Source organism: Anser anser (assembly GCF_964211835.1).
Source record: "Anser anser genome assembly, chromosome: 1".
NCBI lineage: Eukaryota > Metazoa > Chordata > Aves > Anseriformes > Anatidae > Anser > Anser anser.
Window position 1 is genome coordinate 6,600,845 of NC_139720.1, and position 23,481 is coordinate 6,624,325.

Genomic DNA, 23,481 nt, shown 5'->3' on the forward strand with positions numbered 1-23,481 from the left:
TGTTATCTCACCGCCACGAGATGCTAATCGGCGTACCGCCAGGCTCTGGTTTCTCAGCTCGGGGCTGGCAGGGGTAGGGAGGCAGGAGAAGCAATCCAATTGAATTGGAAATGCGGACTGGGCTTTGCTTCTCGTGTCACCTCGCGAACCACAACAAAGGGAGAAGCACTTGGGAAGCAGGACCATCTCGGTACCCTGATATCACGCAACTGAAACGGTGTCTGGTTCCCAAGCGGCAGCGTGTAACGTGGTACCTCGGCACCAGCTGTTTTGAGGGATGCATCGCTGCTAATTCCTAGCCACCTGCTGGGTGGCTGGAAGGATGGGCTGGTGAAGAGCAAGGTGCCTTGATCTTCAGCACGATGCAGTTTCTTTTGTGGAGGTTGGTTTTAATGTACTGGAGAAAGATGACCTTGGTTTGTCTTTCCTTTCTGCCCCTTGCTTGTGCTATCAGTGCAAAAGGATGACTTCTGTCTTTGTGGTACTTTCAAAAATGAAGGAAGAAGTTCTGCTGGAGTGTTTTGGGAGGCAAAGCTAGAAAAGTGGGCCCACGTGAACCTAGTGAGGTTCAACAAGCCCGAGCGTGAGGCACTGCGTGGGGCAATCCCAGACATGAATGAGTGAAGAACTCCTTGAGAGCAGCCCTGCAGAGAAGGACCTGGGGGTTCTGGTGGGCAAAAAGCTCGACACGAGCCAGCACTGTGTGTTAGCAGCCCAGAAGGGCAACTGGGTCCTGGGCTGCATCAACAGGGGAGTGGGCAGCAGGGCAGGGAGGGGATTGTGCCCCTCTGCTCTGCCTTGTGAGGCCCCACCTGGAGCCTGCGTTCAGCTCTGGGGCCCAGCACAAGAAGGATGTTAACAGGTCCAGAGGAGGCCAAGAGGACGATCAGAGGCTGGAGCCAGGCTGAGGGAGCTGGGGGTGTTCAGCCTGGAGAAGAGAAGGCTGTGAGGAAACCTCATTGCAGCTTTTTAATACTTTAAGGGGTCTTATAAAAAGTCGCTCTCCATTTTTTTTTTTTTTTGCCCAGGCAGATAATGATAGGACAAGGGGGAATGGTTTTAAACTAAAAGAGGGTAAGGTTTGTGGCTGCCCCATCCCTGGCAGTGCCCAAGGCCAGGCTGGATGGGGCTTTGGGCAGCCTGGGCTGGTGGGAGGTGTCCCTGACCATGGCAGGGAGTGGCACTAGGTGGGCTTTGAGGGCCCTTCCAGCCCAAACCGTCCTGGGATCCTATGATATAACAGAGAGGTATTACGGAATAGGATTCTAGAATGGTTTAAAGAGCAGTGGACTTTTTGCTCCAGTGGGTGCTGGTGTGTGTCTGTTCCAGTAAGCACCTTCCAAATGTGCAAGCACTGTTTCTTCATGGCTGAGTGAAGTAAAAGCCCTGTAAGCTTTAAAATGCAATTTTGCTTTGCAATGTGATGGTGTAAAAATGGTGCTATGTTCTCTTCATAGATCTTTAAATAGAAGTAGTCAGCATAAAGCAGCTTGAGTAACAAGTGAGTTAACTTCAACTGCGTTAGGAAATGAACTGGATTCTGTTTCTCTTATAAACAAACACTGTCTGATAAATTATTGTTTAAAAGCTTATAAAAGATGGTGTTTGAACTGGGTCTGTTGGTCTCAGCCTCTGCGATTTTATTACTGGTTTATCCTTTTTTTAAAAAAACATGACCATAGGTGGTAGTTGTGTTCCAGAGCATTAAAGATGAGCCTTATTTTAGCTCGTGTAGGATCTTCTTACTACTTATTCTCCTCCTTTTATTTGAAGAACAGGTTTAAATGCAACACACTGTTCTCTGTTTTCAGAAATGAACACAGCTAGCAACCCTACGTAACGTGCTGATGGCGTCCTGCGCTGCACTGGGATCACTAAGTCCAGGAGGGTGTGATGCCTAGAAATCTCCTCTCAGATTTTCCTGAAGCGACATCCGAAATCTCTCCAAATCACGTGATTGGGAGCATGGAGAGGGGTGGCAGCGTGGAGAACCGTGGCAACCAAGCGAGGTGCAAAAATCTTGCTATGGTAAGTGCTTAATGAGCCTTCTGCTTAGTGATACGAATCACACGAGTAGCTTTGTTCACATCACAAGACTTTATTTTTTTTTTTTAAGCATTGATCTTTGCGAGTTCCAGCACTAAATGGCTGGTTGTGGTCTTGGTTGTTAACGAGCTGGAAGGCTAGAAGTGTTCTGGTCTGGTACAGCAGCTCGCTATTCTGGTCTGATTGTCTCAGAGAGCCTGCAGAGTGCCTTTGCCCGGCCATCCCTTCCAGGGAACCGGGCACAGCATTTAGGATGTGCATTGCACTGGATAACTTGGTTCCACTGCCCGCATGTGGTGCGTGGTTCGATGTGTAGCTCCAGGAATGACTTAAAGCAAGGGTAAAGGAGCCTGGGGATGGTGCTGGGTTCAGTATGCTGTTTTTTGCTCAAGGTGTTTGTTGACACTACTGAACGAAGCTCTCGGCTTATTCCTTCGTATAATTAGGTGAGTAACAAAGAGCTCACCACAAACAAAGCTCTCTTCGCATTAGCGAATATGAGTGTGCGGCCATTTAAATAGTGCGTGAGTAATTGAGGGAGTAGGATGCAGTTCTGCATTTTTCTAATTAGCAGGATGATTCAGGCAGTGAACTCAGCAGGATGGTTTGTACCGTGCCATGCTAAGCCTCGAAAGCAGGTATGGTTCCCTGTGCGTTTTCTTCATTATCGCAGCCGTTTGGAAAGCGTCCGCTTTTAATTGAGGAGAGAGCACTCTGCTAAACGTGCTTTCCCTAAACGGGAACCGAAATTTCGGTCTTGCATTAAACATGAGATTAAGCTTTCCATATCTTCCCTTCTGCCCTCCCTGCCAGCTTCCTTTTAGGGAACTAGCTTGTTGTGAAAGACCAAGTTGGCAAGTCGGTACCTGCGTTTTTCTGTATAACTCAGAAATGCTCTGTTTTGTGCGCTTTCATGAGCTTGTTGGCAACTGGAGGTAACTCTAAAGGTGTTCGTTCTTGGTTGTTTCTAACAAAAATACCACAGGTTAGTTAATATTCTGCTTTGTCCTTCAGCTTGTATCGCTAGGAAAAAGGCAAAACAAATAGTGCTACATTTAGTCCTTTAACTGTTTCTGATCTGCTCTAGAAAAAAAATGGGAAGCATCAGGGCAAGGGAGGTGAGGCAAGAGCCACGTATGCCATTTGGGCTGGGATATTAAGAGTATGTTGCTTATTCTATGGAAACTGATTGGATCTTAGAGAATTACAGTAGGAGTTGTGCTTTAATAACGAATTACAAGTTAATTTTATGCAATAGTTTGACTGCATTTTTTCCCAGTGTGTCAACTAGTAGCCAGTCATGTTTCCATGGGTTTTGTTCTTGGCTGTGGCAGCAGGCACAAGACTGGTCGTTTGAGAAAATCAGTATTGAATAACGAGGCTATATATAAATCGGTGTGTTTGTACAGCCTTATCCTGAGTGTGCTGTGTCAGGAAATGACATAGATTACCTTAATCTAACTAGATCTTACCATGTGATAACCCATATGATGATGCATCAGCTGGAATTAGAATCCCTTCAGTCCGTACTGGAGTCATTTATAGACGGAGTACAATCTGACTGCGGGCTGAGGCAATTCCCATCAGACTCGTGCATCAGCTGAAGAAGTTCCTAAAGCCTCTAGTCCTTTACTTGGTATGAGCTTGTGCATGAAGAAAGTGAAGTATAGATTGATAGTTTAATTCTGGTGCCACAGATACTCTTCTGTGGCAGTGGTAGAAGCTCTTCTAGCAGTGAGTGTGTGGCGTGGCCGATAAATAAGGCTGCTGACTGGTGTGTGTGGAAGGACAGATCGGGGCATGGGTATTCCCCTTCACTTGAAGGGGAGGGGAAGAGGAACAGCCCTTTCTTAGGTTTCCTTGGATGTAGAGAACAGTTCATTGCCCACATTTCAGTAAAAGTAGAGAGATTCCTCCTGACATTCTGCTCTCGGTAAAGGCATAATCCCCATTTCTGAGTTTGAGAGGGGGTCTGTGAACTAACAGCAACAGAATTCTGCCACTTGTAACTCCGGAACTAAGACTGGGCTCTTCAGTGCTCCTCAGATCTTTATCTTTTTTTCTCTTTTATGATCTGATGTAAGAAAACAGTATTCTACTGTCTTGTACCTTGTGCATTTTCATCGCTGAAACAGGCTTTAGAAATCCTCAGGATAAAGAGTAGTATTCATCAGAATACTTCCTCTGTATTCTTGTGTAACTGTGTATTAAAAGCAAGATTTTTACGCTCCACTAAGTAGATCAGGGGATTCACAAGCGGAAAAACTAGTTGTTGGGAAAATGCTCCAACGTTACCTTCTTCTTCCTGTAGCTTTGCTCTAAAGGTTCAGAAGGTGCGGAACTTCTGGGGGCCTAATGGGAAGGAGAGGATAGTGAACTTTGAAGATAAATAATTTCTTAGTGGACCAATCTCAAGAGAGGAAGGGAGGGTCAGACTTCCAGGCACACCGGACATTCTTAGCTCTGGAACAGAAGCAGCAGCAGACTTACTTGACTCTTCATTTATCTCTTTCCTGGATCTGTTCAACTGGGGACACAACACAGAAGTTCAGGGTTGACTTTGAATTCTTCTAATGGCCTCGCAAAAAAAGCGTAGCCCTGTTTTTACGACAGGGTTGTACAGGTTTCTTCGTACTTGATTACGAAAAAGAGGCTCTTAAGCTTCCCAGTGTCGAACCACATTAGTCACTAAACATAACCTTTGTATTGCCTCTGTGGAATTCAAACAAACCTGGGGATGTGATAATGCAGACAGCCACCTGGGCCGGCTTTAGCCCATGCTGACAGCTTTGAGCTGGTTTGGCCGACTGTTGGCTGTCGTTGCACCCTGTGTGTCTGCGCTGGCGTTGCTTCTCGTGGAACCAGTTACCGCCTTAGGGACGGCTAGGAGATGGACACGAATTTCCAGGTGCCAAAATGTGCTTAAAACAAAGTCAGCGTGACTCTGAAGTCAGCTGTTGGCTGATGAGTTTAATTTCGACACATTTCTCACCCTCTTATCTACACAGTGGTGCACTGAGTTAATCTTTGACAATTGCAGTCCTTAAAATCACGTTTTTGAGTGGGAGAACAAGGTGTTGCTGTCTGTTCTGTCTTGATTGCAGTAGGACTTTCTGTATAAATCAGACGTTCAGGTCTGGATTTATGCTGTCAGATTTATCACAACAGCTGAAGACAAGTACAAGAGACTCCGTTTAGATGGGTGGAATGTTTGCCTTGATATTTCCATGTCCCACCATCACCTAAACCTGTTTCCTACCACCAGCTTCTCTGCATCTTACAGCCATAAAAGCTATGAGGACCTGAATCTGCAGGTATATTCTGGCCTCTTTGTAATGAGGGTGGTGTAAAAACATATCCTTAGCAAAGGGATTTGACAGGTGTACCTCCTCGATGCGGGGGATCAGTTACCCTACCCAAGAGGGAGGGTGAACAAGCACATTCTGTTCTGCTCGGCAATTTTAAATCCCAAAAGCCATTCTTGAATAGGTGGTGTAAGAATTAACTTGCAATGAAATACGTCCTTAAAGTGCTGCAACTGTTTACTCTGGAGATAATACTAGGTCTTAGCTTTTTTTTTTAAATAATTTCCCTTCTCTTAGATCAGATGAGTGCAGGCTGACTTCTTAAAGACAACCCTCTTTCACTGCTTCATTCCTGCAGTTGTGCTGTGTCTCTTCTCCGCCACGAGCAAGTGCTTTAGTTTCTAGGTGTGAATTACGTGCTAGGACAATGGTATCACCTACTAAGATCATACCAGGAGGTATTGGGTGTTCCTTAGGCGGCCTCTGCTGACCTGGAACTGCACTAGTAACAAACTCTACGGGTGTCTTGGATGTGTTGATGTGACTTCAGTACCTGTTGTATCCCAACGTGTCTTACTGAGTGCTAGGCTTGAGGGCTAGTGGGTTCCCGGTTACTCTCAGTGGACCTTGCTCTGCTTTTTTTTTAATTTTCCCCTTTGTTTCAGACAGATCCCTGGTGAATGCCACAGTTAATCGCTGCTCTTTTGGGGCAGTGGTGACCTCCAGAACTCCATCAAGTGACTCTTTCTTCTGGTCGCTCATCAAGCGGCTTAAATTGGCGGGTGGTCATGATTCTTAAATATACCTTGCTCTTTGTTATTTCTTTCAACAAGCTTCCTCTGTGGCTCCACAAAGATTTAATACCCAATCATCGAAGATCGTTTGTCACCGCAGATGCCTCGTATAGCGCAGGTGACGCTCTGCACACTGGTCGTGTGGATAAGAAGAGCAAGTATCTTGTGAGCGACAGGAGCTGCTTCAGCATCTGGTTCTACACGCTGCAGTCACTTAACTTGGGGCTGACCTGGCCAGTTTGTAGTTACGTCTCTTAGAGCCTAAAAGATATTCGCTGTGACCTTACCCTTTTTGCATCAGTACAGATCAGTCAAATGGAACAGACTTGGCAGATTTGGTTTTAGAAGTGCCCCAGCCTCTCTGAAGAGATCCTGGGATTCCAGTGTGCCTTTGGGAGGTCCTGGTAAAAGGTAGACTGTGTTTCCCCAACCCCCCTGGCTGCATTTGGGTGGGTGGCAGCTGTTCCTTGTGGGGCATGGAGAGCTGTGCTAAGCTTCATCTGCTTTAGGTTGATATTAGCGTGACTTGGAAGCAGTAGGCCTTGGGGAGGGGAAAAAAAAGACTCATTGTTCTTACCAGTAGGGTGAGCAGCTGGAGAGGAAGAGGAGCTTGAGAACTGCTTGCTTCAGACTGTGGGTGTAGAAGGAGGGTAAAGAGTGGCCTTGCTGTAAAATGTGCTGGGGAGAATGCCTCTCCTGGAGCGCACACAGTGCCTGTTACTTTCATGATCTATAAACTGCATCTTTCTGCTTCAAAACACAGAATCATTAGGGTTGGAAAAGCTCCTCCAAGATCACCTGGTCCAACCATCCCCCCTACCACCAATGTCACCCACTAAACCGTGTCCCTAAGCACCACGTCCAACCTTTCCTTGAACACCCCCAGGGACGGTGACTCCACCACCTCCCTGGGCAACCCGTCCCAGTGCCTGACTGCTCTTTCTGAGAAGAAATGTCTCCTCATTTCCAACCTGAACCTCCCCTGGCACAACTTGAGGCCATTCCCTCTGGTCCTATCACTAGTTACCTGTGAGAAGAGGCCGAACCCCAGCTCCCCACAGCTTCTTTCAGGCAGTTGCAGAGAGCAACAAGGTCTCCCCTGAGCCTCCTCTTCTCCAGACTAAAGCAGAACCTAGCTGATGATTACTCTGGCAGGAGGGTAGATCTGCTCTTTAACCCTCACTGATGGGCATTCCTGGACTTCCAGAGCAGTTTTTCTTGTACTCTATTACTTTCTCATTCAACGTTTACTTGAATTAAAGTTTCTGATATGTGAGAACTAATTTCCACGTCTTGCGTTCAGTGGATAGAGAAAAGATTTGTTGTAGTGATGTAATGTGGCCAACTTCTTACATGTTGGCATACGTACAGGGCTGTGTCTGCCTGCCTCCCACTCTTCAGTGTTTTAAAACCTAGCACGCTCCATTCTTCCAAGCTTCCTGTGCAGCGAAACTTTCGTCACTTCTGGCTTTGTTCTGGACCCAGTCCAGCTTGGCTGCATCCTTTTGAAAGTTCAGCGAGTGGATCTGAACTCCGTGTTCCGAGTGAGGATGTGCAGTTATTTCATCACCCTGGTTGTTATAGCCCAGGATGACACTTACATACCTGAGCAGCACTCTTTTTTTTTTTTTTTTCCCACTTCCTCTTTACAGCTCTCAGACTGACCTGCAGGTCCTTCTGTTATATATCACCGCTTGTTCATCACTCTGTAATCGTGGCTTTTTTTTTCCACAGTCAAAATTCATCCTGGGGCTTCCTAGCACATTTGTATGGCTCATGAAGGTCTTCTTCTGTCCTGCCTGGTTCTTGCAGCTACATCTCCTATCAACAGACACCGAGCTAATTGTGTTCTGGTAGTGAACTATCAGATACCAGAGGTGTAGAGGAGCTTGTTCAGGACTTGTATCCCGAACTGCATACCGAAACAAGACATCATGCTGCTTCTCAAACATAATTCTCTCCCCGACCCCAGTTACAGAGGCACCTTCCACTAATTTGATCTAGGTTTCCTCGTTCATCTAGGATTCCTTATTCATCTATTGCTGTACTTTCCTGGCGCTTCGAATCGGTGTGTATCACATCTCGTGCTTATATCCCTTGGCCAAGTCAGTAGCCCTCTCAGGAGAAATTAGATCGGTGTGAAATGATTTGGTTGCTGTAAAAACAGTAAGTGGCTTTAGCCTGAAAGTTCCTCCAAACTTTCTCAATGGTTTTCTAAAACAAATTAAAGGGAAGAGGAAATTATAAGCTGATCAACCTATGTTTGATAACCAGAGATTGATCTTCAAAGTTGAAGTAGATATGTCATTGCTTTTCTGAAAGTGGGTTAGGTCTAACTTAGTAATCACAGAATCAGTCAGCTTGGAAGAGACCTCTCAGATCATCTAGTCCAACCTTTAACCTAGCGCTAGTTCACGATTTTATTTCATCTGGTTTATTTCTGTAACACTTCTGGATGGTTTGTTTCCCCACCTACAACCTGCTGACTACGCGCCTCGCTAACCATCGCAGCGCACGGGTACAATTACGTTAACAAGCTGCAGAAAACAACATTCGGGATTACAGTCCTTCACCAAATGGAATGGTACGATCAAAATAAGCAGCTGGCGGCTTGTAAAGGAAGTGCTTTTTTGACACAGCACCCAATTAAAGTGTGGAACTCACTGCCCCAGAATGCTGTGAATGTCGCTCATTTAAACGAGCTTAAACAATAAGATGAATTTGGGCTAGAAAGGCTTATTATGGTCTGTTAAGCACGTAGGTGTGGGTGCAGCGGGGAACTCCTCGAGCTGCGTATTGCTGAAAACTGGGAGGATGTAGGGAGGAAAAAGATCACTCCATCCAGCGCACCCCAGTGCTATTTTCCTCACCTTGTTCCCCTGTCCTGGGCATCAACAGGGGTGGCTCTGGGCAGGCTGCCGAGCTAAATGGACTTTTTGGTCTGATCCTGAATGGCAGTTCTTGTTCTTATCGGTAACTCACTCGCTTCCAGCCTAAACAGTGGAGCTGCACAACTCCTGCTTCCCCTTTCTATAAATACACCAGAAGTAATTTCCTTTTTCTTCTGCACTGAAGCTTTTGTACCTGTTCTGACACTGTTCCTACACGCAGCGCTGTCTTATTTCCCCCACTTCTTTTTACTGGGAGACCTGTCTGCCGTGTTATTAGCAGGCTGGGGCTCAAGTGGTGCTACACGGGTCTCTTCCTACAATAGTTTGTGACAATAGTTTGCTCCCCTCTCCCTTCACATCGTCTAAGAAGCACCCAGTCACTTCTCCCCCTCCCATGGAGCTGTGCCCATTCATTCTGTGGCACTGTGAAGTGACAGATAAGTCACTTGAATCCACCTTTGTGGTATTTTTCTGGTTTAAATGTAGTTCTTCGACATGGGTAATGCTGCTCGGTTCCCTAGCAGTTCCCAGAATAATTAATAATTTAACCATTGCAGATGTCTTGGGATTTTCCCCTCTGTTCTCTGTTAAAGCTGTGCCAGTGATAGGCTCCTGGGCTCAGTGATGGATGGACTTCAGATTAATTGAGTGTGACCATCAGGCTGCTTCAGGATCTCCTGACTCTTCCTCCCCCAACGGAGCATCGGGGCTGAACTGCCTCTTACTAAGTAAAACTCAGCGCGGCAGAGACAGCAAGTTGTACTGCGTGCACTTGGTAGGAGCAGCTGATTCGGTGTTGTGAAGCTTTCTGGGGCCCCTTGATATTCAGTGGCTTTAATGGGCAGGTATGAAAGTGATCTTTTTTATGAAACGAGAGAAAAAAGCCATTCTCCTTCACAGCCTTTCTTGTTTGGCATGAAGAGGAAAAATTTGGCTGCACAGGACTCTAAAATATTAATGCCAGCTGAGCATACTTAGTCATTGCAGCTGTTTGCATCCTAAAATTCTTCTGGTCAAGCAGCCCTTTTAATCCCAGCTCAGGCACAATTTCCAGGTGTCAAACAGAGGCTGTCTTTTGTCAGTGGCTTTTAAGGTGGGCAGTGTTGTGCGTGTGCAAGGCTTGGTTTGGGAGGCGTGTTTGTGTGTCGAGGAGGGTTGGTGGAAAGAAGGGAGTAGCTTGAGTAACTGAAGAGATTCCACTTGGACTGCTAAAAACCCAGATTCTTCAAAGAGAAATGATGCTGGAACACCATCCCAGTAGGAATAGGAACTGCTCTGATTAGTTCATTTTCCACATATTTCAAGTATTTGAAATAGGCTTGGTAACCTTAGCTGTAACTGGCACCGCTTAACCACAGCAAGATTCCTCACATCCTTCTGGGAGCTCCGCTACAAGCGGTACGAGTGGGAGCTTTACAACACACCGCTCTTCTCAGAGCAGCGGGTGAATAACGCTGCTTTATAGCTGAGCCCCTTCGGTTGGACCAACCTGAGTATTCGCAGGTTTATCTCCACCCAGGTTTGTGGGATTGCTGCCCTGCCTCACAAACCAAAACTTGCCTTCCCGAGGGAGCTCCTAGCCAGGCTGGGCGCTTTGCATCCCAGCAGTGACCTGCTGTAATGCTGCCCGCTCTCTGGAGCTGCTGTCCTCTTTTTTTTTTTTTTTTTGCTTTCACACAGAATCACAGAATGGAGAGGTGGGAAGGGACCTCGGGAGGTCACCTAGTCCAACCCCCGCCCGGCAGGGTCCCCTGGAGCACGTCTTTGAGATGTGACGTTGCTCATCTGGAAAGGAAACGAGGAAGGAGACCGAAGAGCTAACTGAGCTGAGGTTCTCCTCTCAGACCCCGCTGTGCCGTTCACCCCAGGTGTATTTATGAAGGGGTGTTTACTCCTCTCAGATCCTCCGTGGAAAAAAGGAAGCTGCTCACTTCAGCAGGAGCAGCGAGGGGTGGTAACCTTGGCAGAGCTCTGACCGCACAAATCCGACCAGGCATGGAGAAGCGTTCAGTCCCATAGCACAGAGCTTCTGGAAGTTTTCTGGGCTTCTGGAAGCCTCTGCTTCAATTCACGTACCATTCTGCTCAGCCAAATGAGCAAAGCTCACGTGGGAGCAGCTCTTTTCAACGAAGAGCGTGGTGTGGTGCAGTTACTGCAGGGCTGCTCGCTGGGTCTGCTGCCACCACGAAGCCCTTAAACAAAAAGCCCTTTCTCTGCCTGCGGAAGTCTGGTCCTTGCCGTGAGCTCGCCCACAACAAAAGCTGCTTGGAGTCCTGTTCAGCCGGAGCGAGGACCTACCTCACAACAGCTCTTTTCCTGTCATTCTCTCCCTTACTAGACATAGCAGCCGAATGAGTATTTGGGTGGGGAAGGAAGGAGATTGCAACATCCATTAATGGGAAAAAAAGGAGGCTTGTCTGTCTCTCGCTTTTCAAGCGCAGCTGTAAAACGTTTCTCAGACTTTGAAAGCTGAGCTCTGCCGTGCGGTGGGTGCGAGCCGTGCAGTGCGTCAGCCTTTGAAGTCAGTGCTTTAAACAGGCAAGTGCAAATGGCATCCAACTCCAGGCTTTTGGAGCAGCCTTGCTGGAAGCTGGATGAAGTTACATATTCTGACAGCGTATTTTGGGTGGCAAGATTTAAAACAAAAGTATCCCCACCTCTGTATTCGTCTCCCAGCCACCAAACTGCCTTCACCCTGAAGACAAGGAATGTGATCTCTAGAAATGAAGCTGCACCGTGAGCTGTTGAACCGACTTTGTATTTCCCTGGGAGATTTCCGTCTTCTGTTTTAACAGGGAACTGCCGGCTGTGGCTGAAGTCTGCAGCATCCACATAACTGCAGCCCCAAACCAGCAAGCCTGTCCTGGGGAGCGGGAGAGCTGAGAGGCTGCGTGATTCTCTTCTGTATTTTACCCGTAGATAAATGAATGAAACGTTCCCCTGACCACAAAGGGGAAGGCAACTAAGAGCCCTAAAGCGCAGATTTTTCTTGTCTGCAGTGTTTCGAAGTGCTTAGGCGCTAATTGCCACTTGGTACGAGGCAGTACTTCAGAATAGCAATCCGTAGGCATTGCTGTTCTGTGGAGGTCCACGGTAGGGGAGAAATTGAATCCAGAAAAGAGAAAACCTCACTTCTCGACAATGCTTAATTACATTCCAGAACTTACATAGCTCTCTTGGGAAACGTCCTTCCTGGATCCATTGTCTTAATGTAGTGCCTTTCCTAATCGTTCTTTGTCATCTCCCAGCTTCTGGAAAAGTGAGTGTTTCCCAGGGTGGAGGTGGAGGGAAAAGAGTTTGCACGTTGCTGCCTAGGCTCTCACAGTGATGTTGTGCTAATCGAGTTAATCAAGAGCAGTGACTCACAGAAAATGAAGACTAGATGATCCCAGCGATTATTTATCACTCCTGTGCTCTACAGGAGCGTTTCCTGCCGGAGAAAATAGCCCAAGGCGTTTTCCTGCTAGGGAACACATCTGTGTGTGTGTTCTCAATCTTTTCTTTCCGTAACTCAGAGGTAACATTTTCAGAAACCTTTTTCCCCCTTATTATTCCTTTAACCTGTGATGGAATTCAGGTTCAGGGGGTTTGCGGAAATACAGGGAGCTGTATTTCAGTTCCAGCTCTGCCTTTCTGACAATGAAGTCCCCCTGTGGTCTAGAGCAGAAAGGGAGCCAAGCCACCTGTTGGCCTGTCTTGAATACCCCCTGTCCCTCCTGTGCTGCTTGAAGAAGCTATCTCAGCACTTGTACAGGCACGGGGCCGTGGGGTGCCTTTTGTTTTTGGCTTTTTAATCTTTTTTTATGGTCTTTTTAGCAATTTACTCCAATTCAAATGGACCTTGCTGAATTAAAGTTAAGTACTTCTAAGGATGATATAGCAGTTGCTGTGTCTCAGTCAAAACTAATGCGCTGTAAACTCCTGGCTTTTATTGTTTTGTAGTAAACGAATGCCTCTTTGGGCAGGTACGAAACAGCAAGGAGATGCTTCTGATGTGACTGCCGCCGGTTACATCATGCTTCTTTCCCTCTTTAAAAAGAGGGTCCTGTGTTTGCTGTCGGTGTACTTCTCCGTAGTAATCTGTAGGGGCATTGATCTTTGTGGCTTTTTTCCCCCACGTAGGATGATGAGAGTATGAAGTACTTAACCCACGAAGAGCAGGATGTTCTCATGTTCTTCGAGGAAACCATAGATGCCTTAGAAGACGACTTGGAGGAAGCCGTCCTACACGACAGTGGCATCCACTGTCAGTCTTCCAGGTCAACAGAAGAGAACGCGTCCAGCCATTCGGAGACCGAGGATATCATTGACTTAGTGCAGTCAACGCCCGAGAGCAGCGACCACGAAGGCCCTCCTAGCAAAGATGCAGAACCAGGTAGTAGTATTTCTTGAAAGCGCGGTTTTCCTTTTGACTCAGCCATGACAGCTAAAGAAATTCTGTGCCTGCCTTGCTACCCCAAGATCAATCTGTTACATATCAGGAGCCGTGAGGATCATGATTGTAACTTGATGTGTAATTGAGGGGTTGCTGAAATTGCTGTTCCTAAAGGGTTTTTTTTCTCATGATTAAGTTGTTGGACTGCTGTTTCAGTTCCTTACTGTAATTAAATTGTACCAGAACTGAGTGTAACAGAGTCATCGCGGCAAGGCAGACTGGTGCACAGCAGTGTGTTCACGTTCTGGTTCTCTGAGACCTCTTGAGGCTCTCCGAGAGTTTTAAGATAGCAAGTTGGTTATAGTGTCACTTTGAGGGACCGAGGCACATGCTTCTAACAAAAGTTTGGGACGACACAGTGTACACAATTATTTCTTCACCCCATAGTTTGCTCTCCTTGCTTCTGGAGAACAGATTTATCACTAGTACATAGTTGTGATGTGACGTGTCCTCTCCTGTCTGTTGTAATCAAAAACAAGAATGTGCAAAACTTAGAGAAGCCTTTAAACATGGTAAAGCCAACGTACAGTTCGTGAATGAATGGCAGAAAGGGGGCTGCTAGTGAATGTCTGGTAAATGTGGTGCTTTGAACTAGAGCACGCCCTCAAGATGTCACTGCTTGTTGTTAGTTATGGGCAAAAGTGGGCTGAGTTTGGGCTAGGAAGTTTTGGGGAGGGTAATACTGATGCTTGCTAATCCTAGGTGAAAGCCTTGTATTCTGCTCCGTGTAAAGACCTAATGAGGTTATTGTTGGTTTTTCTGTTTAGTGTTGGATGCTACCTGGCGAGCGGAGAGCCCTAAGCCAGCTGCACCTGCCGACCTTCCCTCGCATCCCTCGGAATCGCAGCCACTGCCCTGTGAGACTCCTCCTCTTCCTCCTCCGCCCCCTCCTGCCGTGCAGCATCCAAAATTGCTTCGCTCCATCCCCACCCCGCTCATCATGGCCCAGAAGATGTCCGAGCAGCAAATGGAGAGCAGGGCGCGCTTCCCCGGAGCCCTCAAGGAAGGGAGCTTGGACAGGAAGAAGACCCCTGTAGCCAACGGTGATTATTTTCCAAAGCACCCTCCTGCACCCGCCCCCAAACTGCACCGATTTCCCAGCAACATCAACATAACGAACGTCAGCGGCAAGGAATTCAACGAGACCATCTCCAAAGCGGCCGTTAACGTACAGGAGCGGAGAGCTCAGGTGCTGGCCAACATCAACGGCGGAGCCTTTCTGGCAGCCGAGCTGGAGGAGAAGCTGCACAAAAACGACTTCTTGTCGCGCAACAGGAGCTCTTCCTTAAGGGATCTCTCCTCCGAGCAAGCACGCTATGAGGCCCTGACGAAACTCGGTCTCGTTAAGGGAAAGCCAGCTCAGGACCAAGTGGATCATGCCCCGAGTGCTCAGCGTCTGGATGCGCAGCCCAAGCAGGCAGATGCCGTTCCCAATGGGCATCAAAACATCCACGAGGTCTTAAAAAGCGAGCCCAGCCCTTTCCTTCCTACGGGCAAAACTGTAACAATCAAACCAGAGGGAGCTCTCGCTGCTAACAAGGTCGCTCAGCAGAACGCAGCAAAGGGCTTCAACGATTACAAGCAACCTAACCTCAGCCTGGATATGAGAAGGAGGTCGGGTTCGCTGCCCAGACCCTCGGGATTTCGCTCGCAAGGGATCACGGTCAAGTTCTCTGGACGTGGCTCAACAGAAGAAGCCAGGAGGGAGGCACTCCGCAAACTGGGACTGCTGAAAGAGACTGCGTAACGGGGGGGGGGAGTGGTGTGGCATCGGAGGGGAATCCGAGCTTGGCTTTGCGCTAGAACGATCCCAACAGGATTGGGATCGGACGGATTGGAAGAAGGAAGGGAAGTTCTCAGCTTCGGGCAAGCTCAGGAGGTACTGGGACTGGAATGACTGCTGGCGTTTAACTCAAAGACTGGCAGCACGTAATGCTGAGTACTGGGGGGGGTTTCAGCCCGCCATCCTGCAGAGATGCTCGTCTGTTACTCCTTGTGACTGAGAACTGTATTTAAGTAGTGCTGGCCTGCAGCAGGGGGCACCGCGTCAGGGAAGTGCCCGGCGCAGTGCTGTTGTACGGAGCACGTTGAACGGAGGAGCTTCCTTTCGCTCTTTTTCTGAAGCCAAAACCGAGAGCTCTGTTTTGCACACGTGTCTGTCTGTCCAGGGGAGCTCGAGATGGGTCGGGCCTGAAGTTTCTGGCCCGGGTGACGCACTTCTGTGTCGTTTTGTTGTCTGTATTATCCGGCTTTGCTTTATTCCCTCCCCTGTGGTGAAGGCTGCTGCTTCCTTGCTCCGTGCCCGCTCGACTTCAGCCTGCACAGAGGGCGGTTTTGGTTCCGACCTTCTCCTCACCAGAGCGACCCGAGCCCGGCGTTGTGGCTGCGTCGTTCTGCCCCTTACGGAGCCGCCCGCTCCGTGGCCGTGGCCTAGGAAGCTCCACATCCAGTGAGAGGCACCAGAGGGGCCTCGAGGGTGTGCGCGGCACGCCGGTCTCTGCGCTGACAGCCAAAGAGTCTCCTGACGATCTGAAACCCAGCTGGTCTGTACCGGGGGCGGGGGGGTGGAGCTCAGAAGCCATAGGAACAAGTCCGCTTTGTACCAAAGGGGAGAACCTTACTCGAAAGCCTTGCCTCTTACCGTAGTGTTCCCCTGAAGAAGCCGTTACTCCTCGAACAATCGCTGCGCTGCACTGACCAGGTCCAAGTTCTGTTACTTCTAAAAGCTCCTTTGGTCTCCTGCTTCGACAGAGCTCGTCATCCTCTGCTCAGAGCCGCCTTTGATCCCGCCCTGCCAATACCGAACAGGAGCTACAGCCAAAAGTCTCGCAGGCGAAGTGGAGTTGCAGGGGAGAGCAGTATGTACGGGCACGTCCTTCCCGAAGGCTCCCTGGTGGTGTATTGGCCTTTATTCAACAGACACGCTTTTAATGACAATCCCCAAACGTGTGTCTTGGTCTGATTTTTTTTATTTTTGGTGTATGGCAAAGCTGCTCTTCTGCTGTAAAGCTCCCTCCCTTTCTGTACACCTGCCGCCATCAAGAACAGCCATCTTAGAACAAAATGCCAAAACCCAGCCCCTCCAAATTCCTCATTGTTACCCCTGCACATTTGAGAGTTCTCAGACTTTTTTTTTTTTTTTTCTAAAGAGAAAAATCTCCTTTATTCTCTGCACTTTCTAAAGCCTCGAGCAACCCCCTCGTTTCCCTAAGGAGCTGAGTAATAAACCTTGGCGGGGAGGAGGGGAGCGGCAATAATAGAAACTGCCCCACCCTTCAGAGAGGAGCTCTGACATAACTGTGATAAACAAGTTTGTATTCCTTGTGATAAAGTATTTCAAACTTGCTGAGCTGTACTTGTAAATGAAGCCGTCGTGAAGGAAAAATCTTTTCATAGCTGTTAACCTGCCTCATAAGTTAAAGGGTATTTTTTGTTTGTTCGTTTTTGTTTTTAAATTATCTGCTTGCTGCTTTAAATTTTTAATTGTGTTATGGTATCCGGCTTGTTCTGTTACAGAGTTATTCTTTTTCAGCCTTTTTCCTGGGTAAGCGATCATGTTCCTCCCTGCGACAGGCACACTACACACAAGCAACCAGTAATTAAAAATGCGGCCGTTCCTCGGTCTGGCAGAGCCCTTAAGCCTGCATAATCGAGTGTGAGAAGCGCTCCTGGAACAAAACAGGCTGCTTGTATGCCCAAAGTACATCAATCACAGCCTTATTTTGAGTCTGTAGCTCTAAATCAGAAAGAAAACGAAGCACATAAATACAGCGCAGCACCTGCCGTGGAGCCCCGCACGTGGGTGACGTGGTGCCAATGCATCATGATTTATTAACTTAACTTGCTGAGGAAACCTAAATGTTTCATGGCCTCTGTGCTTTTAAAGCCTGGTAAAGAAAAATCTTACGTTAGAAATGCGATGTGCGCAGAGCCATCTTTGCAGCGACTCGCTTCTTGCCAGCTCTTCACCTGAGTTGTTGCCAGCTGAGCGTCCGCGCTAAGCAAGGAGGGGGACACCCGACACAAATTGTTTCGCTGAAATTCAGCCCCGTTTGCTGACTCTCTAATGTAACCCTAATAAATAATAATAATAAAGAAGTGTAATAGCCAAAGTATAAAGTTGCAGTACGCTGAATTAGCTGGATCCTGGTCTTTCACCCTTCGTGTAGGGCACTGTTCTCAGCTGCTGGGAAGGGAGAGTTTGAGCTTCTTAAATTAACCCAATTCCTGCCCAGGGAGGACTCGGGCGAGGTATTTATTGTAGCCCTTCGTAATGGCAACTGTCCTGTTGGTGAGTTCTTCGCTGTGCCTAAAGCTGTAAGTAAAGCCGTGTACTACTCGACATTAAGCGTCCAGCTGCTACCAGTCTGTACATAAACCTCGCTCTGGTCCGTGGCTCTCGTTCCGTGTGCCTGTGTTGCTGTGACTTTATTTTTCTCGGTTAGAAATAACTGTCCTGCACAAAGCTGATCGGTCTTCTATTAAACTGGGATAAAACCAAAGAGGCGATGGCTGACGGGCAGTGGAATGTCGTTCTTTGTCACCCAGTACCGCGCATCCGTCCTGGAGGAGGGAGGTGCCTTTCTGAATGGCTAATAGGGAATTTACTATGGGATTCAGTAACTTCTTGTAGCTGGGGATGTGCGGGCCAGAGCTCATCCTGTCTTGTTTCTAACAGGGAAGGGGCCGAGCCAAAACCAACACCTTTGGCCTTGGCCCTCACCAGAGGCCGGTCCCATTTAATCTTTTAACGCACGGCTTCTCCCCACGCCTTCACCTGCCTGGGGTCTTGCTTTCAAAGCATTCCTTCCCTCACATAGGGCAGAGCATTTCCTTAGGAGTCGCCTCCCAAACCATAAATATCTTTCCCCTGAGGTAAGGAGGGTCCTTAGACGGGATGGAGCCAAACCCTTTCCCCGGGAACGCCCTTCTCTTGGGCAGGTTTTGTTTTTTTATTTTACTTTTTCCCCCCAGACCAGGGCTTTTCTCTTGCCCGGCACCCCTCCTACATGAGGCAAGGCCTTGCTTGAAGAGCTGCTGCTGCAGCCACAACATCTCCGCTGGATACTCGGCTGCGACCAGGACCTTAAGGGAGATGGAAGGAAAGGGGGTTTGTCCGTAGGGCCAGCCCTTACCTCGCAGCCTGCAGGTTTCCCAATGGGTCCCAACTACCTCCTGCTGCTTGCAACCAGCGAAATAAAGACAAAAAGTCAGAGGCGGCTTTGGTAACTTCAGGACTCAACTGAACGGGTGTGGGGAGCACAAGGGAAACGGGGTGGCAGGCGTAAAGGAGCTGCGCAGCTTCGCCTTCCCTGTTGTGGGGGAGGCTTTGTGCCTTCCACTGAGCTTTAAGGGATGTTTCACAGAGCCCCAGGAATGGCCAGCTCATTTGGAGAGCTTATGGGCAGGATGCGGCACTGCACTGGGGCTGGATGGCACCTGGACGCATGCAGAAGGGGCAGCTCAAGAGCACGGGGAGCACTCCAGTGACCCAAGTGTTTCTTTTTATCTGTCATTAAAAACAAACTGACACCCTACAGTTCCTTTCCCAGATAACTTGAAAAAAACCTCGTGCGTATGTCAAAGGTTTGAAATTAAGAGTAAATCCATGCCTTGCGTCGCGGACAGGGGCACGGTGACCTTCCACTGCCAGCCCCACGGCCTGCGGTGCCTGGGGAGCCCAGACTGCTCTCTCCCCCTTTCCCTGCTTTTTGGAGGTTACGGCAGAGTCAGTGAAGACGCATCAGCCTCAGAGCCCCCAGCTGCTACGGACGCACAGTGCGCTAATTCCTGACAGTGACCAGTGCAGTGCCCCGTCACCAGCACCTGTGCCTTCCAGTCACTGCCCTGAGAGCGTGCGGGAGGTCACACTCACCAAACGCCCACGCCGTATTTATTTTTCCCATAACTTTGGCAGAAGCGCTCTCTGCTTCTGTTCCTACGAGCACCAGAGGACCGTGGGATTTTATCTCCTCCTCCGTGCTCGTCCATCCCCACCAGCCCCAGGGCCAGGGCTGCGTTTCCCAGCTGGGAACTGAAGGCAGGGGCGGTGTTACGGCAAGAAAACGGGAGCAGGGATGGGCTCACCTTCCCCTTCCCGGACTCACGCGCTAACACCAAGTCCCTGTTCAGAGCTCTCCAAGTGCCCAGCGCCCCCCTCGAGATGGCCTCAGGTGTGTGATGAGGTGTTCAGGCTCTGACTAACGAAGCTACAACCCCCTTGCACCGATGCCCAGGGGCTGGAATGACACCCGAAGGAAAGCAGCATTCGTACAAGCTGGTAGGCAGCAGCAGGGCGATTATTTTTCATATTTAAGCCTCTATTAGGAAGCGGCTGTCACCGCGGCTCTGTTTCCAACGTACAAACCAGCGCAGGGGTAGAGAATCAACAGGGCCTTAAAGCTTCACGACCCAGACAGACTTCATTACTAGGGAACATTTCCTGCTTTCCTAAATGGATTTAGTGCGCCTGATTAGGTTTCATTTTTATTTACAACGTGATTTTTCTGGTGCGTTCAAGCCCAGGCACTGGGCGCTGTGTGCCCAGCGCATCCCATCGAACGTCCCCGCTCCCGCATCGTGAGCATTGCTGCTGTGAAATGCGTGAACAGGAGTGCAGCAGGGGAGACTTTACCACGGCAGCCCTGAGGTGCTACCAAAAACACTGCAAAAAGTTAAGGGAAAAGCACAACAAAGTTCTCAAGCTCCCGGGCTGCCAACCATTACTTCCAGAAGAAAAAGTCGCTCCCCTTTAATCTCATGCGCTTTGACAGGCAAATGTCAAAGAACAAATAAAGTTTGCAAAGCCTAAGTCTCCTCCTTTTTAAGTTCTACAGCCTTTTTGTTGGTTTTTACTTGCCTGAGTGCTCGGATCCAGGAAATGGAGGGAAGGAAGGGAGAAAGGAGGGAAGGAAGGAAGGAAGGAGTCTTTTAACAGACCAGCGTTTGTTCTTCCAACGACGACCACGAGCGCCGCGTGTTTTACTGTCCCGATCACACCCCAACAATAACAACTTAAAAGCAGAGTTTATAATTCAAACAATACAAGTAAATGTTTTGACATTGACGCACTTGTTTGATTCTTGCCCAAATAGTTTCCTATTCGCAGCCCGCCTGGAACCACTTAGCTGCGGTTAGGAAGCCCTATTTATAGCTGGGGTCCGAGGCGCGGCAGCGAAGCGCCACCTCGGCCCAACGTCTTCAGCGGGGAGAACGGCAGGCGAGCGGAGGAAAAACGTCACTGGAGAAAAAACACCTTCTGGAGCTCAAAAGAAAAGGCAAAATGAGAGAGTCTTTCCCGAGGGCGAAAGCAGGCTTGCGGCGGTGGTGGCAGTGTGTTTGTTTTGGAAATTTTCACTTACCTGGCTGGGAGGTGGAGTCTTGAGACCGCAGTGTCACCTCTGGTGGGCAACAGTGAGGGATCAGCAAGCCCCTTTGCCAGCTTTTTCACTTATTTATACCTTTGGATAGAGGAGTACAATGACTGCAGGTAAGGACCGTGCCCGGGCAGTGCTGCTGCTTCCAGCGATCTCCGAGTCCAAACGAGCGCAGACCATTAATTGCTCGCCCTTGGCTGCCACCATTCTGTACCCATGCTGATGCTGGGCAGGGCTGGGAAACACCACGCCGCCAGCCCACGAGGTCTGTCCTCCGAAACAAGCAGGCAGGTCAGCGCTTTGTCAGCGGCACCACGTTTCCTCAAGGCAGATGCGCTCCCACCTGAACGCTGCGCCAGCAAGCTGCCAGAGCCTAAAGCAGCCGCTCCTCGCGACTCCCAGTGAGCTGCTGCCAAGTTCAGGGTTGCTGCTTCAAGGAAGGGGCCAAGCGCAATGAAAAAAACCTGAAAACCCCAGCAAACCAGGCTGTCTTTGCAAGGCAGGACTAGTTTTCTAAGCCTTCCTATAGATAGAATCACCTTGTGCGCATCGGTGTACGTGCACGGATGCGTCTGCATGCAGTAATTCCCTTTACATGGCAAACAAAACTGACTTCTTACTTGGAAGGACTGCACAGTTAATAAAATTGTAGCAAGTCTGAAAACTCAGCAATGCATCAAGAAGGATTTATACCATTTTTATCCCATTACTTCATTGCGAGGTAGAAAAAGAGGGCAGAAACCATCAGCTGAGGCTCAAGGTGCTGCTCGTGTTTACGCTCCCGAGCAAACCTTGCACTTGCAGATTTTGGCTCCACTCGGGAGCCAGGAGTAACACAGCACCACGGCTCAAGCTGGCTTTGAGCCAGCGTGCCATAAATCATGCAGCACATTTTCTGCTTGTCAGCACGCCAGCTCAACGAGCCTGACCACGGTGAAGCCTCAGCTTCAAATGCCCGGACCTAAACGAGTCCAAATTCTTTCCAGAGACAGATAAGATAGCGGAGAAATCCCTTACGCAATCAAGGACGCGAAACGATTTCTCGCTCATCTACATGTGCTTTCCCGGATGGGAAAGTGCTCTGCGTTCAGCTACCTCCGAGCAGGTTAAGGAATGCTTTCTTAGAAATCCTCTTCACGGGGACGCCCGCAGCCAGCGTCCCTGGAGGAGCACTCCCAGAGGAATGTCTTCTCCCTGGTCACGCGACACCAGGGCACGAATTTGTCATCGAGTCCTCGGTGACATCGCAGAGCCCCTTGAGGTCACTGTGCTGCAGGAAAAGAGGAGCGATTGTATTAGATGTGACCTTGTCCATTAGAAATAACCAGCCTGCAATCCGGGTAAGGCACCAGTTACATAAGAGCACCGATCAAAACGCTCAGTTCTGAAGCGCTTTTTTGAGGTTCAGTTGTCTGTAGAGATACAGAGCCACTGCTGTGAGCTGTACTTGTTTCAGCAGAGTGGTGTCTAGAACAGAGTAAGCCAAACATCGGCTGCTGTAACCCGTGATTACTGAAAACACTATTAAGATACTCAGAAATTCACTATTAAGGTGTTCAGAAATTATTCTGTTTAATTGCAGTCTGCAGGCCCCTCCGAGCAGACCTCTGAGGAGCAGAGGAGCATCTTCGATCCCTATTACTTAACAGTTGAAGCCACTTTCTTTGTCCATTCCCCATACCGTTTCTGCTTTATGCCATAACCCTCAGCAAAAAGCAGTCGGTGCCTTGCCTCATGCTGGGAGTTACACAGCTCCAGCACGGATACAAACCTGCTTTTCTGGACTTGGTTTGGGGCACAACCAGACCAGGTTACTGGTACAGGTTACTCCCCTGATCCCGTACCAAAAACAAACGGCACACCTGACCGTGGTGATTAGATAACCTGGAAAGGAAGACAAAGGAAGACAAACCCTTCTAATGGCATAGAATTAAAGGCAGCCTCACAATCCCTGCAGCAACCGCCCGCACGTGAACCTGGGAGCCAAACTTTTGCAAGAAGCAGGAAGTCAGCCTGGTGGATCAGCGGTGGAGGGCCAGGAAACTGGAAAGCAAACAGCAAATAACATCCTCGCATCCTATGAGAACAAGTTCAACCCTGATTGTTTCACTTGCAGTGATTTCAATGGGAGATTTTTTTTTCCCCCAGAACTACAGAATTTATTCTGAAACTCGTCTACAAAAGGTTTCATTGAGATGCTTTTGTTTTACTTCTTCATTTCAGCCTGAAGTCATGGAAACCTCCAGCTGACCTCACAATATTTTCAGCAAGTAATTTTCAAAAATATTGCCATCAGTCCAAAGAATCCAAGACATTAGAGTGATACACACACAATGAAGTTAACACATGAATTAATGTTTTATTTTCATGCAGTTATCCAATCTGGATTAATTAAATGACTTTGGAAGCAAGCAGTAAAGGAAGAAAGGGAAGTCAGTTTCAGTTTGAGCCTGAGTTAGAAGCTTAGTTTACTGTTAGGAAGCGGTAGGCATTCTGCATCTGAGGAGTGGAAATTATCCATTGGGGTAATCTTTCTATGGCCATATTGCTGTTATAAATATGGTTAGCAAATGCACAAATATAAGTGCAAAAAACTGATATGAAAAGAGTTCCACATGCTCTTTTTACACCAAA

General features: G+C 48.5%; 1 protein-coding gene across 1 annotated transcript; it reads left to right on the forward strand.

The window, feature by feature from the left end:
• Positions 1–1,847: 1,847 nt before the first annotated feature.
• PROSER2 (proline and serine rich 2) lies at positions 1,848–17,973 on the forward strand (the record flags this gene model as incomplete). The annotated part of the gene is given in 4 exon segments (XM_083819776.1): positions 1,848–1,880; positions 1,882–2,028; positions 13,159–13,411; positions 14,239–17,973. Coding segments are annotated over 4 exon segments (1,413 nt in total). The 3' UTR covers positions 15,219–17,973.
• Positions 17,974–23,481: the final 5,508 nt, after the last annotated feature.